Source organism: Scardinius erythrophthalmus, assembly GCF_964197995.2.
Source record: "Scardinius erythrophthalmus genome assembly, chromosome: 14".
Taxonomy (NCBI): domain Eukaryota; kingdom Metazoa; phylum Chordata; class Actinopteri; order Cypriniformes; family Leuciscidae; genus Scardinius; species Scardinius erythrophthalmus.
In genome coordinates this window covers 17,974,289-18,001,670 of record NC_138234.1, presented here as the reverse complement: position 1 = coordinate 18,001,670, position 27,382 = coordinate 17,974,289, and the positions used below count along the sequence as shown (strand labels likewise).

Below are 27,382 nucleotides of genomic sequence, written 5' to 3'. Positions count from 1 at the left end.
GAATGCGCGGCCGGCGAGAGCTGATGTGGTCCTGCAGGCTTTAGACGGCAGGGCAGACTTTGAGCGCCATCTAGCAGACGGCGGGCAAAGGTGCGTTGCCACCGCTTCCTCAACGGAAGGGATGCCGGTATAGCCTTTCTCGGCGGCCCCGTCCACCTGGGAGAGAGCCGAGGAGACAGACGAGCGGAGTCTAGCGGAGAAGGGCGCGTTCCACGACTTCGACAGCTCCTGGTGGAGCTCAGGCAGGAAGGGTGCTGACCTAGAGGCTGGCGCTTGGCGGCGGCTAGGCAGAAAACACCCGTCGAGTCGGTTAGGCGCGGGCTCCTTGGGTGGGGACCAGTCCAACCCCAGTCGGTCGACCGCTTTGGTGAGGAGGCGGAAGCTCCGCGTCGACACTGGAGCGGGACCTGCCAGACTCAGGAGTCGAGGAGGCGGAGCGGTGAGAGCCCGACCACTCCTCGCTGTCCGAAGCAAGCAGAGAGCAGCTGTCAGCGGCGTCATCTGCTTCATCCCCTGAGGCGACGGCAGTGCGGGCAGTAGCCGGCCGCTGCGCGTCGGTGAAGGGCGGGGGAGAAGGAGAAAGCGAGGCTCGCGGGAGGGGCTCCGGCGAGCGCTCAGCTATAACCACCGGCTCTGGAGGCCTTTGAGAGCGGCGTTTCTTCTTACGCGGCCCTGAAGAGGCAGCCGGGGAAGGTGGAGGATCGTCAAACATGGCGAGTCGAGCCCGCAGGGTCGACATCGGCAAGTCCTCACACTGTTCGCAGCCGCCCGAGGAGAGGGCGCGGGCTGCGTGGTCGAAGCCCAGGCAGAGAGCGCAAACCACGTGGCGGTCTCCATCGCTGAGCGGGGCTCTGCACGAGCCACAGGATGAGCGAGGCATTTGCAACAACGCCTCGCGCTCTTTTAGATGCAAAAGTGTGTCGCGGGGCGAACACACAAACACATACAAAACAGAGCAGTAAAGGATATGATCGCCGGATAGCGAAGCAGGCAGGGAAAGCTGAAGGCGGCGAAGGCGGCCGGCGTCCTCAGGCTGAGATCCTCGGCGTGCTGGTCGCTTGTTTCGACGGCGGCTTCCTCAGAGAGCAGCGATGCGAAGAGCTTCGCTGAAAAGACAGAAATCAGAGAAGCAGCCTCCGAGCCCTGTTTATATACGCTAAGCCACACCCCTTTTCGCGGGCTGTGAAGCATTAAGCGCGCCAAGCGCGCTCATTGGTCGTGACGTCACGCCAAGGGCTCAGCGGTAGGCTGCTGCAGTTGCCGCAGGGCAGCCAATGGGCACGCTAGTTAGCTTGCCCTAGGTCTGCAGGCTGCCGCACTGCGTTGACAAGATTATAAAAATTAAGGATAATTTTTGGCTTCAGTATCTCGAGAAAGAAAGGCTTTCCCGTAGCGTAAGCTAACTACGCAATACGAGAGAACCTCTCGTAAGAGAACTCCATGATTGGAGGTCTAATCAAATCCAAGATAACACTTAGACAATCAATTTCTCTTGTTTTTTTGACAGCATTTGGATCCTGATGTAGGCTTAACAGCTCAGGAACAAGTTCTCCTGCTGTATGACATTAAACTGCAGTGCCTTCAGAACATCTCGGAACACAACCCTGCTGGTAAGACTCCGCTTGGAACCTTTTTTCACTCTAAAACCAACATCATTTTGATGTTCGGTGGTAGCTGAGAGGACAGATCATTTGCATAACTGATAGAAATATGCTGATATGAAATAGTTTTATTCTTACTCACATATAGATCCGCAATTAGCATTTGGATTCCCATGGTCTGGTGGTAGAACGTTTGTTAAGTGTGTCAGAGGTTCCGGGTTCTAATCTGTCCTTGTATAGTTTTTTTTTTCCCTCATTAAAACGAAGATATTCATTAATGATTGTATGTCAAGAGCAGGGACACGTTTGTGTGCACTTTGTTTAGTGATTTCAATGGAACGATTAGAGAGTCTCTGCAACGGCATAAGATTGGCGCGCTCATCTCTGTGAAGCCAAAAGCGAACTCTCCGCCTTTGATAACATCGACATCGACACTCAGCATGATTTAAAAAACAACACTCTCCAGAGCCAGATCACCTCTTATTAAACACAAATGCACATCAGCTGGATATCTTTCATTCGCTTTAGGTACATCTGTGCTGCGAGATGTTTAAAAAAAGTGGTGGGGATATCGACCCTGGCAAAAAAAGTGGTAGGGACATTTAACATCCGTTCCTCCAGCAAATTACGCATATGCAAATATGGGAGGATTGGGATAAAAGGGACTCTAAAGCGCATTTATGCCATTTGTTCATTAGTTTAAAAGATTTTTACGTGTGAATTCACATCTGACGCCTAATCCATTGAACAGAATGTGAGTTCTGAATCTGTTTAGAGGACTTATCTGTCAAAATCTGCAGCCAGAGAGATCCAAGATCCGTTTAAACTTGAATCTCTCTTGCTCCTGTCCAAATGCCTTTGGTCTCTCTGATTTGATTCTTTATTTAGACACTGAATTACCTTACAATCAAATAACCGTAAATCTGGCCCCTCATATAAGCATGTATGAGATAGTTTTTGTATTCAATCTGATGCAGATTCAAGGATATCGATCTTGGCTGATTGATTTTCAGTCGCTTTTCAAGTTGGCCTCATTCGATTATAACATGTAAATGAAACAAATTATGTAAATTACATAAAGGTCACAGTTTTTCAGCCTAAATGCAAATACACGTAATGTTATTAAAGAGCTGGACTGGTAACCAAAAGGTTGTGGGTTTGAATCCCAAAATGGATGCACGTCTTAGCAAGAATTAAACAATTGATTGAACAAATTTAATTAAAAAAATTGCTAGTTTCACGAATAATACAAACAAATGACAAGATACACATTGAATTAAATTTGAATTCAACTGAAATAGTGTCTTCTTGTAAAATCTTATTTTAAAGGGGTCCTATATACAAGTTTATGATTTTGTTTATGGAGTCTACTAGAATACTTTTAATCGTTCAATCATTTAATGTTCAAAAAACTCATTATCTTTCTTATGATTTACATTGTTGCAGCACCTTTTTTAACCCTCTGTCTGAACGCTCTGTTTTAGTTGGAAATGTTAAATCCCTTATCAAAAGCGGCGAGTATCGAATGATTTCCTGAGGCGCTACTGTAACTAACTAGTTCGAGCCTTAGTCCGATAATAACAGTAAAAAGAACAAGCTGATCAACCCGAACCACATTCACAAGATTTGGGCAGTACTTTTCACAGTGGTAATTCTCTCTCTCACATTTCAGATGTGGTATAACTCATTTATAACACCCCATAGCACTGAACTGTTCAGAAAGCAGTCGTTTGAAAAACGGTGAGAACAAAACAAAAAGTTGTGGTTGTACTGCTGATGAATAGTGTTAAAACACATTTTAACCACTGCTTCCTCAGTTCGTACGCCTTTGGAAGGCCGAAAAAGGGTGGTTTAAATTCGGGATGGAATAAACAGCATCTCTTGGACGTGTCCACAACACACTACTAATGCAACTCAACCAGGCTTCAAACATTTTTTGTGTGTGGGAATAATTTTAATGAGGATTATTGTGACATGTTCATCCTGGAAGAAAACAGTGTAATGCATTTGTTACAGTGTAATGTACAGCGGCCTCATACCATACCATACCATACCATACCATACCATACCAAGCTTAATAGTCTTTTAAAGGCATTAAATGTGCTGAAACTTTCAAAGTGCAATTGCTTTCGAATGTGCCACAGCTACAGTACACAAAAGCCCACAGAACAGACGAAAAACAATGCACTAGTGCACATCCACTACAATGCTTCTGAAATCTGAAGGGAGTTTGTGATGTCACTGATTAATGGTTTAGTGCGGCTTATGAGTCACCCTGCTGTTTACGGAAGCTGACGCACATTTGTTTTTTCAATGTTTCATTTAATTGTGTTGGTCCTACCATCATCCACGTGCTAGCGGACCAGGCATACCAAGATAAGGTTCCTGGTTACCAGTGTAAATCTGAATTAGGATGCTGAGGCAGGTGCGATTTAAGAATGCAAGAGATTATGTTTATGTATTATGTATTTGTGCACGTGACTCATTACAGAGAATGGCAGAACAAGAAAATATTCACCGAACTGAACCATGACTCTCTTGTGAATGTAGACACTTATATTCAGCTGCACAAGATTATACATGATCTGAGCTTGAATCTTGCTATATCCTGCAGTTTATCCATCAAAATCTTCTTATCAGCCAATAATCTCACCAAGCCATGTCATGTCTCACACAGCTGAATATTTTCAAATCCAACAAGCAAAAATGGTGTGCTATTAGATTTAGCTATTAGTGAATGCAATGATGTCAATGTGTTTGTGTAAAAATGTAGGTAAGTATGGAAGCTTGTTTCCGCCACAAAATAAAAAAAATAAAAGATAATTGCGACTTTTTATCTCACAATTGCGAGTTTACATCTCGCAATTCTAACTTTATTTCTCAGAATTGCGAGATATAAAGTCAGAATTGCGTGAAATAAAGTCAGAATTCTGAGATATAAAGTCAGAATTGCGTGATATAAAGTCAGAATTCTGAGATATAAAGTCAGAATTGCGAGATATAAAGTCAGAATTGCGTGATATAAAGTCAGAATTCTGAGATATAAAGTCAGAATTGCGAGATATAAAGTCAGAATTGCGTGATATAAAGTTAGAATTGCGAGATATAAAGTCGCAATTGCATCTTATAAAGTCAGAATTCTGACTTTTTTTCTCGCAATTGCGACTTTATATCACGCAATTCTGACTTTATATCACGCAATTCTGACTTTTTTTCTCGCAATTGCGACTTTATATCACGCAATTCTGACTTTATATCACGCAATTCTGACTTTATATCTCGCAATTCTGACTTTATATCTCAGAATTCTGACTTTATATCACGCAATTCTGACTTTATAACACATAATTGCGAGTTTATATCTCGCAATTCTGACATCTTTTCTCAGAATTGTGAGATATTCTCGCAATTCTGACTTTATATCTCAGAATTCTGACTTTATATCTCACAATTCTGACTTTATAACACGCAATTGCGACTTTATATCATGCAATTCTGACTTTATATCTCCCAATTGCGTGATATAAAGTCAGAATTCTGAGATATAAAGTCAGAATTGCGTGATATAAAGTCGCAATTGCGAGAAAAAAAGTCCGAATTCTGACTTTATAACACGCAATTGTGACTTTATTTCACGCAATTCTGACTTTATATCTCGCAATTCTGACTTTATATCTCAGAATTCTGACTTTATAACACGCAATTGTGACTTTAAAACACGCAATTCTGAGAAATAAAGTCAGAATTGCGAGATGTAAACTTTTAATTATCTTTTATTTTTTTTTATTTTGTGGCGGAAACAAGCTTCCATAGGTAAGGCCCTGATATGCTTCAAAATAAAGTTTATTTCGGTAGTTCAAAACAGCTTGCAAAAGCGAGCTTGGAAAGTTCTTGGAATGTTCGCTTGGAAGGTTCGCTCTGACTGGTGAACTCCTTCGATCTACCATTGGTCAGTGGTGATTACGTAATAGATGGGTGTGGCTCAGAGGCTCCGCCTTCTTGGACGTGGAAATCTTCTCCAGTTTATTTCTTCTGTTCAGTCTGTCGAGGTTGGACGTCCACAAATAAAAGCATGAACACACTGGAAATCAACTTTATTATAATATTGTGGATTATTGTGGACACACGCATGATGCAGGATGAATGAACAAGACTTTAATAAACGCAGAGAGAACTAGAACACTCCACAGCTAACATTACATTAGCACGAGTCAAAGAACTGAGGAAGACAGAAGGCTTAAAAACGGTAAGGTAATCAACAGAACAGGGAACAGGTGAGGACTTTTTAGAAATGATGACAACAGATTAATGACTAGAACTCAGGCAAAACAAACAATGAAAACTATGGCTAAGGGTATGTTTACACAACAACTATGTACTAAAAACGGAAACGCGTACAGACGACAACGTTGCCAAAATGATCCCCGTTCAAGCGGATCCACGACTAAAAACGCTGTATTCTGCTGCCAGGCCAGTAGTTGGCGATGTCACTTTGTAAAGACACTCTACGCGCTTATAGACTGAACACGTAATGCGCATGACATCACCGTTTTCACATGGAGACGATAACGCTATCGTTTTCAAAAACTTGAACTCTGAAAGTTTTTAGGACCCCATAACGCTGTTGTGTAAATAAACGGCTAAAACGCATAAAAAGTTTTAGTTGAAAACGGTGTAGTTTAAATAAAAAAATTAAGCTGCCGTTAAACAACAGTTCAATAAAGAATCATTTAATGTTGACTTTTAGACACATTACTGTCAGCTTCTCTATTTTTACTTTCTAAAGTTGTTTTAAGAAAACTCTTCGATCTTTAAGAAAACTATTTTTGGTAACACTTTACAATAAGATTTCATTTGTTAACATTAGTATTAGCTAATTAGTATGTACTTATATGTAAGTTAGTAAGTATACATTAAAGCTCCAGTATGCGACTTTGGTATTTGACCACAAGAGGGCGCAGTTTCAACAATAACAAAGGCGAAGCTTGATGACGCTATGAAGGAGGTGACGATGGGAGATGTCGTTTTTTTTAAAGCAGCACTCAGTAGCTTCGGGATTTCTTCGCTGTATTCTCACTTTTTGCTCGCAGGTTTCTCTCTAGAGCTCCCCCACAGCTTCGGAATAGATATTTGACAACACTGTTGTAAAAACTCTTTGGTGATTCTCAGACACCAGAGGCTAGTAGATCAACGACATCAAAGCAGATGGGACATTCTTTAAAAGTCTTCTTCCTTCGGGTTCGGACAGCGTGAGGGAGCGCAATAATTACAGTATTTGAGCAGATTTCTTTTGGTCGTAAAGCAATTGTTTACATCGCGAGACCTGATATCACGCGATACTTCCTGCCGCGGCAGCCGGCGGCCCGCCGTCTCAAAGTTGCAAGTGTGAATTTTCCGCTCACGGGCACCAGGGGGGTGCGAAACGACCACCATTCAACCTGAAATAAGTAATATAACCATTCCAATGACTCCGAAGCTGTTCAGTTAAGGTAAAAAAGTTACTTAGTTCACCTTTAATGCGTTTTCACCATCTAGCGATATATCTACATGGAATTAATGAATCATGATCACGGATGAGGTAATTTATTCGTTTTTGTATTACCTGTATGTCTGATCGTATTATTTTATTTCATCATAATTAATGAACTGCAAGGAACGTGAAATGTTATGCTATATTATCCCGTTACAACATACAGCTATTTGTCAAATGATTTGTTTGGTTAATGTTGTGCAGTTTTACGTTTTTATGGTTAATGCCGTGTTGTGTAACGTGTTCAAACCAATATCTAAAAGTAAATTTGAACGAACATTTGCAAGTAATGACTAAATATATTTTTTTAACATCATATCCGATTGTATTTAATTGTACTGCCATAAGCTCGGTCACCACACGTGATAAAAAGCCTTACCAAAGTACAAAGAGCAATATAACTTTGTTTATAAGTGCTATTATTGACAGTTGCATGTCTTACCTGTCTATCAATACACTCGCGAGACCAGAGTCTCGGTCAAGTCCAAGATTGACGCGCAGCTCTCTCCATCTCGAAAACGCCTGGCCGATATTTATCTGGGTTTTATTCCTCCGTTTGTCACACAGTCTGAATGTATCCGAATATGGACGCTTTCGTTTTGCTGGCACTTCCATACTCGCCAAAGAGTTTGTGATCCATAACAGCTATAACCATACAGTCTATGGCTATAACGCTTTAACCACCACTTCCGCATTTGACCATGCGATATTCCGGTGTGGTGGGTCATATTTTTTATTTTATTCTTTTTTTATTCTTTGTCAGACGTCTTTATTGTTTATTGTGATAAGAAAAAAAACCTCAATAAAGTTGTTGTAAAAAAAAAAAAAAAAAAAAAAAAAAAATCCGGTGTGGTGGAATATCCTATCACATGGTCCACACCGGAAAAAAGGGATATTGCGTCACTGAGGCGCGACATTTCTTTTCCGGGACGGCCAGTTATTTAAAATCGGAATTTCTCTGAAATAAAAAATCTTTGGAGACTTTTGAGATATTGTAAGTACACAACTGGAGGAAATATATCACACTGTGCAAGTTATTTTTGGAAATTTTATTACAAAATTCCTACATATTGGAGCTTTAACTAACATGAACTAACAATGAGCAAGATAGTTTTTACAGTATTTATTAATCTTTGTTATTGTTAGTTAATAAAAAATACAGTCTTATGTTACCTAAATTAGTTAACTAATGTTAACTAATGAAACCTTATTGTAAAGTGTTACCCTATTTTTCCATAAAACACTTCCATTTTCTCACACAATATGAGCTGTTGAAACCGTCCATTCAACAAAATCCAGCAAATTCTGCATAGAATGCTGTACAAAAGAGTTTTAGCGATACTGATACTGATGTATCCTTCAAAAAAAAGACAGTTAAAGGGTGCAAAAGAAAGGCTGACTTCCAAGGATCCTTCAAAATGAGATGGACTTTGACGATGACGTGGCAGCCTTGATATGCAGCCTTACTAGGACGCAGGCTTCGAAGTGCGAGCGCCCATTGGCATAAATATAGAGTCAGACAAGAGATATCAAGCAGTGAAATATGCAATGTACTATTACAGCTCTGTCGTCTTGGAACGCCACTCAGCCAATCAAATTCTTGGACCGGAATATTCCTGCCACATAAGCCGTATATATCTTTCCAAATCCTTAACCCAATTAGAAAGCCCTCTCCAGATATTATACATGCCTAATCTCTAGTTCCTAACCAACCTACTATAAAACTTGCCTTTTGTTTAAAGATTATGCTTGCAATTATTTTCTATTTATATGGAAATTTGTGCTTCTTTTCAAATGCATGGTAAGCATGAAAGCTAAAAAAAAAGGTTTCCTTTTGTTTGACAACATTGGCTAATATTGGTTATTAATGGTAATTAGAGCGTAGCCTTTGTCATTTGCATCAAGCTGTGAGCGCCAGCGCTGAAACTCCATGGCAACTATCAGCATTCTCAGAATATTCAAAATACTCAAACTCTAAATATAATGTGTGGGCTTTGATATATGTTGCATATATATATATATATATACAGTATATATATATATATATATATATATATATATATATACATATATATATAATGTCCAAGTGTGAAAGACGACATGGTGCCTGTGACATCTCAACCCAGTCTACAAATAGATGTGTTACTTTCAACACAGACAAAGCTGTTAATGCCCTCTCTTTTAGCCTTTATCACCAGACCACCAGGTAGAATTGAACTGTGCTGATTCATTCCCTCTGAATAAAGTTTCTAAATAGCATCAGGCTCTTGTGGCGCCGCGGACACTCTCCTCTCCCTTAAGGGAATTGACCAGTTGGAGTGGTGCTTCCATACTAGGACCTTGCCCTTTTCCCCAAACTGTTCTGCGGAGGTTGGATCAATTGATCGACGGAATACTTGCGCTCAGAATAAAGACTGACAACAGCGTCGAATCAATGAGCCGCGAGGAAAGATAAAGTGTGTGCTGTGGGGCTATTCCTTTACTTCGCAAGATTATTCTTAAATATATACTAAGCTATTCTTAGAAGTAATAATTCTTCTTCCTTTTCCTGCAATCAATCTGTTTTCAAACACAGAGCAGCATGATATATTTTATTAATGATGCATCTTTTGCAGTACAGCTAAGTTAGTTGTCATATTTGAAAATGTGTGAAAATTGATGTGGTGATACTGTCGGAAAGTCTCACTTTGACCTTGTTTCCGTCTGTTACTAAAGAAACTATAATTACTTTAGACATTCCTCGATGGACTCTTAACAGTTTTAATTAGATTTTTATAGTAGGCTAGTTCTGAATGAAGAATGAATGAATTTCTTCCCTTCGTAAAACCATGCACAATGTCATCTATGGCTGGGTATTGATGGATTACCAATTTGATGTGGAGGGGATCATTTAGCAGGGAGTCTAAATTCAGCACAAGAATGATTTGTTTGTGAATCAGACTTCACTGGTCGCGTTGTTTGTTTTTGCGTTCAGCTCGTGAGCACAGTTCAGTGGAACAATGTTTCTTGCCATTATTTATCACTATCAACTTTGCCTCAGATGTTGCCTCTACCATTTCTTCAGGTGACAGAGAATTGAAACATACAAGATATTGTTTACAATCACTATATAGCGCCAAACATGTCAGAATATTAGCCTACTCATGGGATAAGTTGATGAGAAATGTTAAATTTTATTCTTTCTGACTGCAGACAAATCTGAGAAAACATTGTTGGGATATTTTCTGAGATTCGCATGATATGGGACGCAGAATCTGGGGTTGAGAACTGATGTCGTACCGGAAATGATGGATCTTTATTCACTTTAGAGTGTTTTTGGTGAGATTGCATTTCTATAAATTGTGATTATGGTTTCCACATTGTGTCGCAGATGAGGTCTGTTCTCCTGGATGGGATGGATTGGTTTGCTGGCCTCAAGGTTCCCCAGGAACCATAACCAAAGTCCCGTGTCCCGGCTATGTGTACGACTTCAACCACAAAGGTACATGGCAGCAAAACGTCTTTTGGAAAATGTCATCAGTTTCTTCAACAAGATTCTTGTCAAATTGTTCTGTATCTTCTTTTTCTTAGGATTTGCATACCGTCAGTGCGACCTGAATGGGTCATGGGTATCGGTGGAGAACAGAACTTGGGTCAATTATTCAGACTGTCTGCGGTTCTTGGCACCAGGCATTGAAAAGGACAAAGTGAGTCCAATTAAACAGGCTGGAAGAATTTGTGGTCTCTTATTGACAAGTTTCAAAATCATTCAAGAGTCACTTTTTGATTATAATGCTCCAATGAGATGTAGTTAGGTTTGTGTCTTCAAACGCAAAGTCTTGACAGATGTCATACAAATGCCACTAGTTTTATTAAGTAAAAAGTCTTAGGAAATGTTTAAGGATGTCTAGCAAAAATCAAGTTTCGTTCATTGATGGCTCAAGTGTTCTTGTGTTTCCAGAGGGACTTTTTCGAGCGGCTGCACATCATGTACACAGTCGGCTACGCTGTGTCCTTCAGCTCACTGCTAGTCGCCATTTTCATCATCGGATACTTTCGGTAATTGAACGTCAGTCACATTTTCATACCAAGCAGACTTTAGTCCCAACTGGCAAGTTAAAGAAACACTAATAACTCCATGTATTATGAAGTTGCACAGCAAGCAAGTACAAGTATGAGTGGCCGCTGTTGAGGGATTCAAGCGGGATGATACAGACAATCTCGGGTCTTCTTCTTTAAAGACGTTCAGAAATTAAATTAGCTGAAGAGTTCCCCAGCGAGTTTCTGCTACAACTGAACAACTTGTGCTCTGCATTTTCAATTTGAAAGGCTCCAGTGAAGGGTTTTATTGAGCCCACGTTTATCAGCTATAGGCACAATTAAAAATTTTAAACAAAACATTATATCATATGAATTATTATTGTTTACTCAAAGGAAAACTAAAACCATAAAAACATTTTCATTACTTGAAAAAAACAAACATTAACTGAAATATTCAAAATATTCAAATAGTTGCCAAGGCAGCATTTCCCATTTTTTTGTTTTAAGTTGAAGTACTGAAACAACTAAAACTATAAACTAAAATTTAATAAACTTAATAAAAATTAAATAAAAATAAATAAACTCAAATATTAACAAAAATCAGTGATACTAAACACTGATATTAAGGTAAAAAAAACTGTCTTTTGAAATTGATCATTTATTAGCTACTTTTCAAATGTCTTTTTATGCTTTTATCGCTATAGACCTTTGATTTTTCAATCTTAAAACACTAAAATCCTTCATAAAAATATAACTTATTGATACAACTGATAACATAAAATATTAAATATTAAATATGAATATTTGACTTTTGCTGAATTTAAATGACTTTTGCTGAATTTAAAAAAAATGTTCTCTTTGTCTAAATGGCATGAAACTTGGTACGGCTCTCAACCCTTTCTAGATGTACAATAAAAAAAAAAAAATTGTAATGATATCTGTTTTTATGTTAGCGTGAGAAAAATAGTGACACTCGTGGTCTTCGGGGTCTCCAGAGACCCCAGAAGATAACGTGTAATTTTGTAACAGAATAATGTATTTTTTTTAACAAATGTAATTTTACTCTGTTTATTAATGTTTTTACTCCACATTTGTGCAGTTTTTGGAGGATTTATGATATATTTTAAATTTATATAAATAAATTAAAAATGTTTTTTTTAATAGGTTTTTATTCAAAAACAGTGAATGAGATGTGGCGGAAATTACATTTATTCATGCCGGTTTAGGAGGGCAAATACGAAGCCTCTAAAGAGACATGGTGAAGGAAAGAAAATTATTTGTCAATGCTTTTGCGTTCTCTCGCAAATGTTTTGTGTCCCCCCGAGAAACTTTGCATTTGCTCTCAAAGAACACAAAAGTTGTGTGAGTGAACCCAAAGTTTCTCAGAAAAACGCAAACCTTTCACGAGCGAACGCAAAGTTTCTCGGGGAACGCAAAACATTTGCAAGAGAACGCAAAAGCATTGACGTAATATTTTTCCTCCCATCTCATTTCCCCCCCCCACAACCATGTCCCTTTATAGGGGCTCCGTAAAAGGACAAAAAGTACAAGATTTTCTGTGATAAACATACATTTTCTCTCTTTTTCTCTCCCAGGCGTCTGCACTGCACCAGAAACTACATTCACATGCATTTATTTGTGTCTTTCATGCTGCGTGCGGTCAGCATTTTTGTAAAAGATAGAGTGGTGTACGCTAATGGTGTACTACAGGAGTACGACACCATGCTAATGGACAACATCAGCACCGTCTCCATTTCCCATCTTGACAAGACTCAGTATGTGAGTGCAATAAGGTTGATGAACCAGACCAAGTTTAATTATATTCTTGTTGAGATGAGTTGAACTAGTTTTGGCAACAACTTGAGTTAACACAACTTAAATTAACTTGTGCTATTTGGCCATTCATTCATGGATGCATGCACTGTAATAAATTCCTCTATTGAAACTTTATTAGAGACTAATGCTGCCTTTAAGTGTTTCTGGAATTTTCCATATGAGGTTAGAAGTCGTAATTACGAAGTGAATTTAAATTTATTTAAATTGAATGAGCACATTCCTTTCTCCCATTCAATTCAACATAAATGTTGGAGGCTTCAAGAATAATGCAGCAACATAAAGAACGAATGATGTGTATTAAGTGTAGAATTAATGCTGCATCTGTGCATTTTACTATTCCTGTGCAGCCACAGGGAAAGATGGGAAATGTAGTTCATAGGCAAATGTAAATGTAGTCCAACAAGCCTGTTGCCTCATAAACGCAGCTAAATTAGCAGTTTTTCGGCAAATTTTATTGCTATTTTTATCAACAGCATGCAAAATGCTAACTATTTGTATAAATAATTTATAATATATAAATTATTTTGTATTAAATTAAACTTTTAACTTTATTTTTTTTTTCAAAATAGTAGTAAATGCTTTTTTCTAAAAAAAGTTTTAGAGATGGGCCGATTACCGGTTTCACTATAAACCACGATAAAATGTACTGACGGTTAGTAATATCGTTTAAAATTTAATTATCATTAAAACCGTGTTTGATTATCGCGATTTTAGATCCTGTTCAGCCAGCAACAGTCTGACGCAGGCGAAGCGCAATGTTATTTTTTATATTCAAGAAGGAATTGCGGAAGGCAGTGACCGTGCTCGGGAGATTTTTCAGCCTTTTAAAAGAAAAAAATTCTAAGGTGTGGTCATATTTTGGCTTTAACAAAAGTCCTGAGGGAAACTTAATCGAGGATGGTCACCCTGTCAGCAGAACATGCACAAGAAAAAGTCGCTGCACCATCACCGACTGTTGTATAGCGAACGCAAGGCAAGTTAACTTTGACCTCAATACCAAAACTACGTCTGGGAAATAATTGGGCATAAAATGCTGTTTTAAGTTGAACTATATATCAATCACTTGAAATAAACGTGAAGCTTTCGCAAAGAAAAGTTTGCAGCAAGTGGCTTAGCCAAAGAAGAACGAACAAGTTCAAACAAGACTATTAAGAGTGACATTTAAGGGATAATAATTTATATTCATTATACACTTATTACACCGATTTTTTTTACCACATAATTACGGGGACATTGAATTGAGATTAATGTTTTAAATCTTACCTGTTTATAAATCCATTATGTACAGCGTACAAAACAATCGTTCAGACAAGATGATCACAACAATATTATCAAACTCTGTAAACAATAAATCAACTCTGATTTAATTTTCAATACAATTAAAAACGGAGACGCAAGACGGCAAGTTCTATTTGAATGAAACGAGAGAGCGCGTCCATTGTGATACATAACGTCTGTCAGAGAGTTTGAAGTCTGCCCAGATGAAGAATACAAGACAGTGCAAATTAACTGGTAGTTCCACGAGCCTTTTTCTAGATGTTTTCTCTCAGTTAAGCACACTCTTCACATACATGTCGAAGAGCGAATGTTAAAAGGGAAAAGAAAACACTCTAAAACACGCTACAAATCAAAGTGGAAGTAAACACATTATAATAAAACAACGGTCAGCAGTAGAGCAGTCATCTTCCTCTTTGCATGATCAATCTCACTCGCACTGTGCGTGCGCGCTCACATAAAAACAGCATGCATAGCCTACAATAATGTACGCCATAGAAGAAGTTATCTTAAAGGTCCCGTATTATGCTCCTTTTCACAAGATGTAAAATAAGTCTATGATGTCCCCAGAGTGTGTATGTAAAGTTTCAGCTCAAAACACCCAACAGATCATTTTTTACAGCATGTTTAAATTGTAATTTTTTGGGGCTCAGAAAAACGCTCTGTTTTAGTGTGTGCCCTTTAAATGCAAATGAGCTGCTGCTGCACGACCCAGGGGGCGGAGCTTCATGAGCTCGCTCAGTCTCTCAGGACAATTTCATCTCACGGAATGATGATATCAGAAACTCTCAGTAACGGTGTTCATTTCGAGTCGGACAATAATGCCTACAGAGTCAGAGTGCTGTATAGAGATGGAACAGGTATAGTTTAGTAGTTTAATTACGGTTATTATAACGTATTTGTCATCTGCTTTTATGTATCCATTATTTATTAATAGCCTACAAGTCAAAGCTAAGTAAACACAGTCACAGTAAGAGCTGAGTAAACACAGTAAGTTATTAGAAGTGTGCAAGTACATAAACGAATTTCGGTAGAGTTGAGGGAGCATTCCTGTGGGCGGAGGTTAGGCAAAAAAACGGTTCTAGTGACGTCATTAAAGAAGGAAGTAGAGGGATGCAGTCCAAACGGGCCGTTCGATGTAGGCGACTTCTGTTAAATAAAATATCTCGCTTGGCATTGAACTTTGAGCTTTATAATTTTACAGATATTATTTATGCTCTAACAGCAACATTACACACTAACTAAAGTTTGAAACATGGGATCACGAAGAACGGGACCTTTAGGCACATCCACATTCATGTCATGAACACTACTTAAAGCCCCATTAGGAGCTGCGCGCCCTGTTTAACTGTCGGCTGTCTGTATTGTATGTGCGCCTCGAACACCCCGTAAGCGGGTTGTTTCTGTTTGATGCTCATTCTTGTCCTATTTTTGTCTATCAAGTAATGCTGTGGACGGTAGAACATGTGACAGACAGTTACACGAGTTCGATTGGGGAATAAACACAACGCGTTACAAATTGTCGGACATCGAACAAGCACAGCTAGCCTCCGAAGATGTCTACTAATCCATCAACAAGAACGCCAGGTGCTTTTTAGCTCACACCAACGAGTGAAAGCTTGTCCAAGTGATGTACAATATAAGCAATATAACGTTATTTACAAGTCCAACAGCATGTGAGGACGTGTTGGGGGAAGTGAGGTAGCCTATGCCTTAAAGCAGTCGGATTTTGTAGGCCTAGTTCTTTTTGTGCTGCTCGGGTTACTACCCGAACACCAAATTTAAAAGTACGATTAAAAACTATACAAACCCCGTCAGGCTATGGCAGACGTGTCATTCAACCTATTTTAAGTCGATGTACCATCACAAGGGTTTTGGAAATATATTATGAAGGTTGAAAAGTTACTTAGTGTTACTTTAACACTAGGTGGTCTTTACAATGGATGTGCGCGGTGTTATAATGCGTTGCTATTGACGACCGTCATTATTCATTCGATTCACATGACGTCACTGTAGCTTTGCGCCGCCATCTTTGCGACCACGGCGGTCTCAGTAATGCAATATGTTGTGCAGTTGGCTACAACAACAGCCGAAAGAGGAACCCTGAACTGGTATTTTATTCTATACCAAAAGAAGAGAGAAGAGAGAATCATTTATTTAAAAGACTTGAAGTCTCATGTTGGTTTGTGGTTAATTATATTTCCATCCTATACTGCAGTGGCCAACATTATAGACAGATATTGACAGATAATGTTTTGTCTTCATTTTATTGTTGGATCTGTTTAACTGCACTTTATCATGGTAAGTTAGTAAGATTTGGGGTTGTTTTGAATATAACTGTCTGTCTGTCTGTTAGTTAATACCTACCTAAATCTAATATTTTTCTGAAGTTCATAAAGATATTGTCTTCGTCACATGCGCTTTATATGTTATTTTGTGTAAGTAACGTTAACGTTAGCTCTGCAGACGATGCATAATCTCACCCTTGAAATGCATATTAAAGGACTAGTTCTTCCAAAAATGATAATTCTGCCGTCATTTACTCACCTTCATATGCAAATCCTTAAGTTTACTTTCCGTGGAAGACAAAGGGAAATGTTTGAATATGTAGCCTAATGGAGACTCTTCTTGTCGATGTAATGGAAGTGAATGAGTAACATAGCCTACTGGGGGCTGTCACGCAAAAAATAATAATAATAAAAGACAAAAAAAAAAAAAACATCACAAAAGTATCATAAAAGTGATCTAATACGACTTGTCCGTTATATTAATATCGTTATTTATTCATATGATAGCTTTATGTGACGAACAAACTGCAATTTAAGTCCTTATATTATAATCACTGAGCTTACCTCTTGATAGCTTTTAATCGCAGCCGAATCATTCAAAAAGATTCGACTCGAAAGATTCTTTAATTTCGATATTTGTGTGTATTAAACCTTCTCTCTGTAATTGAACATCTGTTCTTTCGGACAGATATGGCAGTCTTTTATGATATTTGGCTGATGTCTCTGGCTGTGCTGATGGACGGATTAGATAGATTCATTCATGCCAGCCGAACAGCTGCAGATTCATAGATTCATTCATGACATCGCCTGGACTCTCATGAATGCGCGCCATGAAGCTCTATGACTTAAGTATTTCTATATCATGAAAGACCAATTGGGGCAAGCCTGGGGCAGATAATAATGGACTAAAGAAAACTGGGGGTAAAAAATAAGGATCGGAGCCTAAAATAGAAATTTTCTCCAGGTATCTCTGTCTCTCTCTCATTCAAATAGGCAGTTTGGGCGGCCATACCGGGCGAGTCGGTCGCAAATATGGCGGCGTTCTATTTGTAGTGACGTAGGTGGCATCTATGAATAAGGAAGGAAATGCTTTAAAAAGTGATAGAGCTGCTTGTTTTATTTGTTGTTTGTTGATTTTCAAATATAAAACTTGTTGAAATGTCTTCAGTGTGAGCATCAACTCTTTTTGAACACTTTCATCTCGTTTTAACAAAACCGTGATAATATTGATAATCGCGATAATTTTGGTCACTATAATCGTGATATTAACTGTAAAAAATTTGTAACACTCCCAAATCAAAAATTTTAATAGACCGATAACATCTAAATTTTTCAATTGGCCCAAGTGAAAATCTGTACATTTAATTTTAGAATTTACAGAATTTCACTTGGGCCAATTGAAAAATTTAGATGTTATCGGTCAATTGAAATTTTTGATTTGGGAGTGTTACAAATTTTTTACAGTGTACCATCCCATCCCTAGTGCATTGTTAATGTTTTACTGTGTAACTATTTTCATATTTTCAGCAACAGTATCTTTTAATTAAAAGAGTTTTTTGAAAATCGTTGATGAAATCGAAAAACATTTCATCAACTAAAAATTTCATTAGTAGTTCTGTTGGCAGGATTAAGACTAAATACCACATTTACCATTTTTATGCAAATTTTCGCAGTCGAAATCCACTCATTTTAATAGAAATCACACAAATGGGAATTTTGCGTGAGGGCGAAATATTTCCCCAAAGTTTTGTGCTTCATAGGCTACTGTACATCGTTAATTATTTTGTCCGTAAAATTTCACCGAAATGTGGCTAATCTGACCGCATAAACACCGTGTCCTAACCAGATGCGATGCGATAGCGACAAATAATTTGTCTGTCCATACTAAACGCGTCAAAATCAATCAAAACCCACAGCCAATCAGAACAGCGTGTGGGCGGAGTCTCGCGGCAAGTGCACAGCACCAGAGAGTAATTTTGACGGCACGCGGAAGAAAATGGATAAGTAGCTAGCAACAAATTCAAATTCACAAATATTACACCATTCAAACATTAACTAGATGTACCGCATGGCGGTACAAAATACCGCCGCTCAGGCCTGCACTGGCTTTCCACAAAAATAAATGACGTGGAGCAATTTGGCTGTATTGCGTGTTTATGTATATACCTAAAAAAAATAGTAGTATGTGCATGTCTGTCTGTGTGTGTGTATGTGTGTGTGTGTGTTTGTGTATGTGTGTGTCTGTGTGTGTGTGTGTAAGTATGCGTGCGTACATGTGTGTGCGCGTGTGTGTTTGTGTGTGTGTGTCTGTGCATGTGGATTTGTATGTGTGTGTATGGGTGTGTGTCTGTGCGTGTGGATGTCAGTGTGTGTGCATGCTTGCGTTTGTTTGTATTCCTGCATGTGTGTGTGTGACAGTATCATCCTAAACCAGCAGCCCTTCGCTCAACAGCACCATCTACAGGCCGATGAGTGTACAGTCACTAAATGTGCACATAAATGAATTTATTTTATACCCCCCCCCCCCCCCCCGGATGAAATTCTACGAAACTTAGCATACCCCCAGAGGATGTCAAGTTAATCATACACATGAAATATGGTGCAGTTCTGAACATCTCAACTGAAGATAGGGGCGATTAAAGCAGAATAATATTGCATTTTCATTTTTTATGGGAAGGGGCGCAAATCACAAATGAGTGATTATGGGCTAGGTTGATGTGGGCCCTTAAGACCAACATACCATAAAAATGTCTTCATTCTCGGTGCCACGGTTCAGGTAGTTATTTAGGAAAAACTGCATTTTTTGGGTTTGGGGGGGCCCAGCGCGGGGGGGGAGTGGCCCCCGGGGACCAAACGAAATTTTTCCGTAAAAGTCTAGTGGGGCTACATGCCCACCAAATTTCATGTTCCCCGGTGTTTCGGTGTCCCTGGTATCGTTGAAGAAAAAATTCAGTAGATGACGAAAAGAAAAAAAAAAAAAACACTTTGACAATCGATTAGGGGCTAGGTTGATGTGGGCCCTTAAGACCAACATGCCATAAAAATTTCTTCATCCTCGGTGCCACGGTTCAGGTAGTTATTTAGGAAAAACTGCATTTTTTTGGGTTTGGGGGGGCCCAGCGCAGGGGGGGGAGTGGCCCCCGGGGACCAAACGAAATTTTTCCGTAGAAGTCTAGTGGGGCTACATGCCCACCAAATTTCATGTTCCCCGGTGCTTCGGTGTCCCTGGTATCGTTGACGAAATATTTACGGGGGCCCCAGCGCGGGGGGGGAAGTGGCCCCCGGGGACCAAACGAAATTTTTCCGTAAAAGTCTAGTAGACCAACATACCATAAAAATTTCTTCATCCTCGGTGCCACGGTTCAGGTAGTTATTTAGGAAAAACTGCATTTTTTGGGGTTTGGGGGGGCCCAGCGCGGGGGGGGAGTGGCCCCCGGGGACCAAGCGAAATTTTTCCGTAGAAGTGTAGTGGGGCTACATGCCCACCAAATTTCATGTTCCCCGGTGCTTCGGTGTCCCTGGTATCGTTGACGAAAAATTTACGGGGGCCCCAGCGCAGGGGGGGAAGTGGCCCCCGGGGACCAAACGAAATTTTTCCGTAAAAGTCTAGTAGACCAACATACCATAAAAATTTCTTCATCCTCGGTGCCACGGTTCAGGTAGTTATTTAGGAAAAACTGCATTTTTTTGGGTTTGGGGGGGCCCAGCGCGGGGGGGGAGTGGCCCCCGGGGACCAAACGAAATTTTTTCCGTAGAAGTGTAGTGGGGCTACATGCCCACCAAATTTCATGTTCCCCGGTGCTTCGGTGTCCCTGGTATCGTTGACGAAAAATTTACGGGGGCCCCAGCGCGGGGGGGGAAGTGGCCCCCGGGGACCAAACGAAATTTTTCCGTAAAAGTCTAGTAGACCAACATACCATAAAAATTTCTTCATCCTCGGTGCCACGGTTCAGGTAGTTATTTAGGAAAAACTGCATTTTTTTGGTTTTGGGGGGCCCCAGCGCGGGGGGGAGTGGCCCCCGGGGACCAAACGAAATTTTTCCGTAGAAGTGTAGTGGGGCTACATGCCCACCAAATTTCATGTTCCCCGGTGCTTCGGTGTCCCTGGTATCGTTGACGAAAAATTTACGGGGGCCCCAGCGCGGGGGGGGGGAAGTGGACCCCGGGGACCAAACGGAATTTTTCCGTAAAAGTCTAGTAGACCAACATACCATAAAAATTTCTTCATCCTCGGTGCCACGGTTCAGGTAGTTATTTAGGAAAAACTGCATTTTTTTGGTTTTGGGGGGGCCCAGCGCGAGGGGGGAGTGGCCCCCGGGGACCAAACGAAATTTTTCCATAGAAGTCTAGTGGGGCTACATGCCCACCAAATTTCATGTTCCCCGGTGCTTCGGTGTCCCTGGTATCGTTGACGAAAAATTTACGGGGGCCCCAGCGCGGGGGGGGGGGGGAGTGGCCCCCGGGGACCAAACGAAATTTTTCCGTAAAAGTCTAGTAGACCAACATACCATAAAAATTATGGTATACGCTAGCGGCGGTCATAATAATACATAGGCTACTGAGTTACTAAAACAATCTTTGTCAAATAATACACTTGTTTGTTCACAGTTTTAACGTTCTTGTTTCCATTTGTTTAATTTCAAGATCTGAGGTGAATTATATCTATTTTTGCTTTTACAGCTACAAAGCTGGAGCACTAAATATTCAAAGTCACATTACACGCTTTTAACATTAAATAAAGCACAAACAGTACCTGAGATTATTATTGCCACACTTTGTGTTTGTTGTTCCTGCGCGACGTCGCAGAAAAATAGAAACCGTTTCTAAAATAGAATCGTCGCGTGTCGCCGTCGCGGCTGGTTAGAACAACAACTGTCATTAACATGGAAAAGATACCTTTTATCGCGCGGCACGACTCTTCTAATTATGTTCCCAGTATTTTTCCGGCATGACCAATAGTTGTTTTTTTTAACACACCCACAACTCTGAAAATCCAGAGTTTCCCACTGTTTAATATGGCATTGTGCTGGCATTCATGCACACTCATTAATACGATCAGTCTGACTTAAAGGCAGCATAACAATGAGCTTTTGTGCTGTGATCGGTTGATTACAGGTTTCTGATTGGCTGAAGCCAACGTTGTTTGTATTTTCAGTTTGGCTGCAAGATCACAGTCCTATTCTTCATTTATTTCTTGGCAACCAACTACTACTGGATCCTAGTGGAGGGCCTCTACCTTCACAGCCTCATTTTCATGGCGTTCTTCTCCGACTCCAAATATCTCTGGGGTTTCACCCTCATAGGATGGGGTAAGTGTGCTTGTTCAGACCAATCAGAGGTTGATTTTGTTTTCAAACATTGTTTACTTTGCCCTGCCCAGACCTAACCTTACTAATTTCACATCTTATTATGATAATTCTCATCTGATGCTTCTGTATCTGCTTCCAAGAATCTCAGTCGAATCGTTTGAGGCACAAACACTTATTTAAAGCCTTATTTATTTATACTTTATGTTTGATGCATAATACTCACCAGGCAAGCCGAGCAGACATCTTTGAAGTGCAAATACTTCTGGGAAGGTTCAGGCGTTATTAGATACTTTGTTGAAAGCCGAATGACAGAGAAGCCCAAACATGTTTGTTCCACTTTAAAACAGATTAACAATGACACCGAGCGCAAGATCAACAACTTTAAAGTCAACAACAATAACGTGCATTACTTAAGCAATGTAGTGATGTTCTGAACATATTAATGTGTCATCATAATCAATAATGCATAATTAATGTTCCTGGCATCGATGTGTTTGCCGTAGAGTAAGTACCTAATGAGGGCAGCAATTTTCAGATTCAAGCACTCCGAAACATCAGATCAAAAAGACGTCGCTGAAACTTGTTTGCTGAGGTTTAATTTAGGCTTTTTCATTATTAATAAATACATCTGTATTTTGAGACACATCATCATAAATCAATGAGCTAATAGATTTAAGGTTATATATATATATATATATATATATATATATATATATATATATATTTAAGATTTAATCATTTTAAGAAAAAAAAATTATACACTATTTATTTTAAATATATAATATAAAAATATGTATTTTATTATTTTATATAGCTATATTATTAAAAAATACAATTGACATTTAATATTTTATATAAGTTTATTTTTAGATACAATTATTAAATGTTCTTTAAAGCATGAAAAAGCACGATTTTCATTTTTGTCAGAATATGGCTGAAAAAAAAACATTGAATAAAATGTATATAAAATATACATTATTATAATAAAACATTATAGAGATCATGTTACATAAATATATAGATTTTACATTAATATTTTAATGGCTGCTGATGGAGGAATGCAGATGGTGTGGTTAAAACATCTAACCAGTCAAATCTTGCCCTTTTAGGCTCAGCCAATAGTGTGAGTTTGGGGTGGGGCTATGTGTTTGTTTCGACCAATGGCAGGTAAGGGGAGTATTTGAGTTTGTGTCAGCACAGAAATGACAGACTTCTCATTTTGATTTATCATCCTGAGGGTCAAGAAGACTTTCAGGAGGCTTTTGAATTGTAGGATCTGAACGGTTTAAATTAAAACAAATTGAAAATAGTTTTGTTCCGGTGAGTCTGTGACAAGTGTCTGGCATGCTTCTGTGCTTGTGTTCTGGCATGCTTCTGTGCTTGTGTGCTGCATTAAAGTTGATAAATCTTGTCCTTTTCTAATCTATGCGACTTCAGGTGTTCCGGCTATCTTCGTATCAACCTGGGCTGTCGTCAGGGTAACGCTGGCGGATGTAAGGTGAGTTTTCAGAACATTAAGCAGCCTTCTCGGTAATATAAATAAGACACACACACACACACACACACACACACACACACACACACACTAGCTGTTTTATATATAACATTTCAAATAATATTACTCTTTCTCTCTAAGATGTTGGGAGTTGAGCGCTGGCAATATTAAATGGATATACCAAGTTCCTATACTGACAGCAATAGGGGTGAGTTGGTACTAATTAGTTTAGCAGAGTTTCTCGTTAGTTAATAGTAGTTACTAGAATGTTCATATTGCAATACTCATTTGTTCTTGTGTAGTTATTCATTAATGACGGAACAGTATTCTAAAGTGTTACCCAATGTTGTCGTTTTCAAATAAAAACACAACAAATTTATTGATAATAAAAAAATTATATTAGTGCTATCAATCAGTAACAAAATGACTAATTAATCACACATTATTCTGTTAAATTTTTTTTTTATGTTAATTTTACATTAACATTTATGCAAATTTATGTAAACAGAGTAATATTATTATTTGTTAATTTTACTGAGCACTATGAATCACTGATACCAGTACTGATTGTACTTCCGCATTATTGTATATCCGTATTGTATATTTATATTTTTAACTAAACAGTTATTTTAAAGCCAGGTTTATCACTGAAAATTGTATCGTACTAAGTATACTCTTTAACAGTTTTATGGTAAAAAGGGAACACTATGGCAAGAGCTTTCTTACCGGAACGCGGCAGAATGGCCGTTTCTTTCATGTCATTGCCATCCAGTTTGAAATGTTGACTACAAACATGGAGGTTTTTCAGATTTTCCATCGCGCAATCTCTCTGTATTTATGATTCTTTGCACTGGATCCTTCACTGGAAACCGAAAGTAACTAAACGTTTACTGCTAAACATTTACTCTTTGAATTCTTTGAAGTATTTCCTACTAAAGCAAGGCGGTATTTAACTCTTGTCAAGCGTATCAATAGCATTCTGGTGGGAGTGGCCTGGATGGCAACATGCCCAGTGCATTATGGGTGTTGTAGTTTTCCTACCTATTTGGAAAAAGGGAAGACGACAGCCTTTTTTTTCTGTTTCTCTATAGTCTGGTAGCACCGATTTAAAAAATAAATAAAAAAAATCAGCTTTCTACTGTATAGACAGCCAAGTTTTAACGAAAGACCATTTTGCCAGAGGTGAAGTACCCCTTTAAGGAATGTTCCATTTTGTGGATTCGTGAGATGTAAAAAATGCTCAATGTTGGGAACATTCTAAATATATATATTTTTTATCATTAAAATTAGTTATCATATTATTACAGTGAAATGAGCAGATGTAAACAAATTCAAAAGATTTGAATTGATGGATTCAGTTAAGAAGATCAAGACTACTGTAATGGGACAGGCCAAAATAACCATTTTCGGGGGTTGTGGGATAGAGACATTTGAGGAGTTTAAAACTAACTCCTCATTTAAGTGTATGCTGGATAAGAGTCTATGGCAGGAAGCGTCTGTGCACGAAGGTACCTCACGAAGCAGCGTAACGGTTTAATGTCCTACAGCAAAACAGAGCGAGCTTTGGTGAAAACTACTGTAAGGCCGTGTGTCCACCAAAGCGTTTTTTCATGCGGCTGGCGTATTTGTTCAATTGTTTTCAATGGGAGCGACTCGTTTTTGAAACGCCATGAGCGTCACGAGGCGCTGAGCATCTTTTTCACGCTGAAGCGCTGAGCATTCGGCGTTTATCACAGGTCGCCGAGAGTTGAAGAATGTTCAACTTTGGGTAAAACACAGTGCTCATCACTGTCACTTTTTACCCAACCGTCCAATCACAGTGGAGGAGGGGCGGGACTAAGACCTTCCGAATGCAGTGTTTATCAGTTTTCGGACGCAGCCTGCAACATCTAACAGTCCTCACGGGACACCAAATTGCATCATATTTGTGAAAGTGGCATCAAAGCAGTTTTTAAGTGCGACACCATCAGACACAGCTGTCTTCCCATTAACCCCGGATTCAACCCGTGCCCTGAACACGATCCGCTCTAAAAGAGATTGTCAAATCCTGTAATCCAGCGTGTCAAAGGGTCGATTTGGATTGCGGCATGCTGTCGTTTGTTGACGTGATTGACCAGTTAGAGGTTCCATGCATATATTTATCTGCTGGATGGGCAGACGGAGACATTATGCTGTTAATTATTGGCTTTGCTGAGCATAAGCGCTTCCAGCAGTAATGGAGCTCCAAATTCAAGAACGTCTGGACCATCGCACAGCAGGAGAGCTGTAATTATGTGACAGAATGCAAATGTATTTTGGTCCTTGCTGGCTGTCAGCAAAACATATAAATTAGGATTTAACTCACATGGATGAATTTGCGCACAAAGCGCTAGTTGCCAACAATTTCTATGGTGTATTGATTACGACGTTCAAACAGAGTAGCGCGGAATATGCAAAACTGTCGAAACCTGTTGAAACTTTCACGGCTCAGATACCACAAAAGCTCATCACACATTGACGGAATAATTCCCATGCGGAAAAATAGAAGCAGAATGAAATTAGTGTTTTTAGTGTGTATAACTAGTTAATTAAAACTGTCCGACAGGAGAATTCTGTCACCCCTCCCCCCCAACCCCAATCTGAAGCATCATGAAATTTCCGCCACATCTCAATTAATGTATTGTGTTTAATAGCAATTTGGAGTGGAATTTACATTTCAACACCTTTGGAATAAAATGGCTTAATTATCCTGCAGATGGTAATTTTATAGCTGAAACACACACAATTAAATAATATTTTCAGGATAATTTGACAAAATTGCAACTTGATTGGAAATGGCAGGCGAAAACAGGCTTTTCACAACTGATATTTACCTCGATTTTTCTTAACATCACATTATCCCAGTGAGTCTGTCAGTTTCTTTAAATTGTCCAGCCGGAGAATTAATTAAAACATATAATAGGAAATAAATATATGTGTTTGTGCGTTGTATATATATATATATATATATATATATATATATAAATGTTTTATAAAACTATAATAATATATGCATATATCCAATAATATTTAATATTTTAAACTATTTTTAAAATATAATATTAAGTACATGTTTATTTACATGAACAATATTCATCATCATTTTTATTATTATTTTATATGTGCATGCAAAGTGTTTGAACCTTTAGTTAAATGAATTATGAAACGATACAATTCTGAATCAATCGTTGTTTCCTTTTTCTTTCTTACAGCTGAATTTCATTCTGTTTGTAAATATTGTTCGAGTTCTGGCCACTAAGATCCGAGAAACAAACGCAGGACGCTACGACACGCGTAAACAGTGCAGGTAAGTGCATGAAATTATTGTTATGCTGGTACATGACCTCATATGAAGAGCTGTACTGGAGGATATTGGATTTGGGATTGTTTTGTTCACCTGTGATAAATTAAAAGCAAGTCAAAATGTATAAAAGTACAGGTGCTATTTTATAATCTATAAAATATGTTTATACCAGCCCATGCTGCGGTTCAGTTCTGTTTTGCTGTGTTGTTGTGGTTGTTGTCTGTGAGGTGGAGTGTTTGGACATCATTGGTGAGATATCCAGAAAGAAGACTGTAATTTTCCAGAGGTTGTTTGAAAGGCTTTCTTCTTGAGAGAGAGAGAGAGAGAGAGAGAGAGAGAGAGAGAGAGAGAGAGAGAGAGAGAGAGAGAGAGAGAGAGAGAGAGAGAGAGAGAGAGAGAGAGAGAGAGAGAGAGAGAGAGAGAGAGAGAGAGAGAGAGAGAGAGAGAGAGAGAGAGAGAGAGAGAGAGAGAGAGAGAGAGAGAGAGAGAGAGAGAGAGAGAGAGAGAGAGAGAGAGAGAGAGAGAGAGAGAGAGAGAGAGAGAGAGAGAGAGAGAGAGAGAGAGAGAGAGAGAGAGAGAGAGAGAGAGAGAGAGAGAGAGAGAGAGAGAAGAGAGAGAGAGAGAGAGAGGAGAGAGAGAGAGAGAGAGAGAGAGAGAGAGAGAGAGAGAGAGAGAGAGAGAGAGAGAGAGAGAGAGAGAGAGAGAG

The 27,382-nt window shown here is 39.1% G+C and overlaps 1 protein-coding gene across 1 annotated transcript in view; it reads left to right on the top strand.

Annotated features, from left to right (window-relative positions):
* pth2rb (parathyroid hormone 2 receptor b) overlaps window positions 1-27,382 on the top strand; it is a 48,232-nt gene that overhangs the window by 13,294 nt on the left and 7,556 nt on the right. The window contains exons 2-10 of the mRNA XM_081385546.1: window positions 1,508-1,610; window positions 10,502-10,612; window positions 10,702-10,817; window positions 11,072-11,169; window positions 12,747-12,930; window positions 21,706-21,859; window positions 23,297-23,357; window positions 23,496-23,562; window positions 26,585-26,679. Of these exons, the coding sequence (XP_081241672.1) occupies window positions 11,099-11,169; window positions 12,747-12,930; window positions 21,706-21,859; window positions 23,297-23,357; window positions 23,496-23,562; window positions 26,585-26,679 (632 nt within the window). The 5' untranslated portion in view covers window positions 1,508-1,610; window positions 10,502-10,612; window positions 10,702-10,817; window positions 11,072-11,098. The remainder of the gene's footprint in view (window positions 1-1,507; window positions 1,611-10,501; window positions 10,613-10,701; window positions 10,818-11,071; window positions 11,170-12,746; window positions 12,931-21,705; window positions 21,860-23,296; window positions 23,358-23,495; window positions 23,563-26,584; window positions 26,680-27,382) is intronic.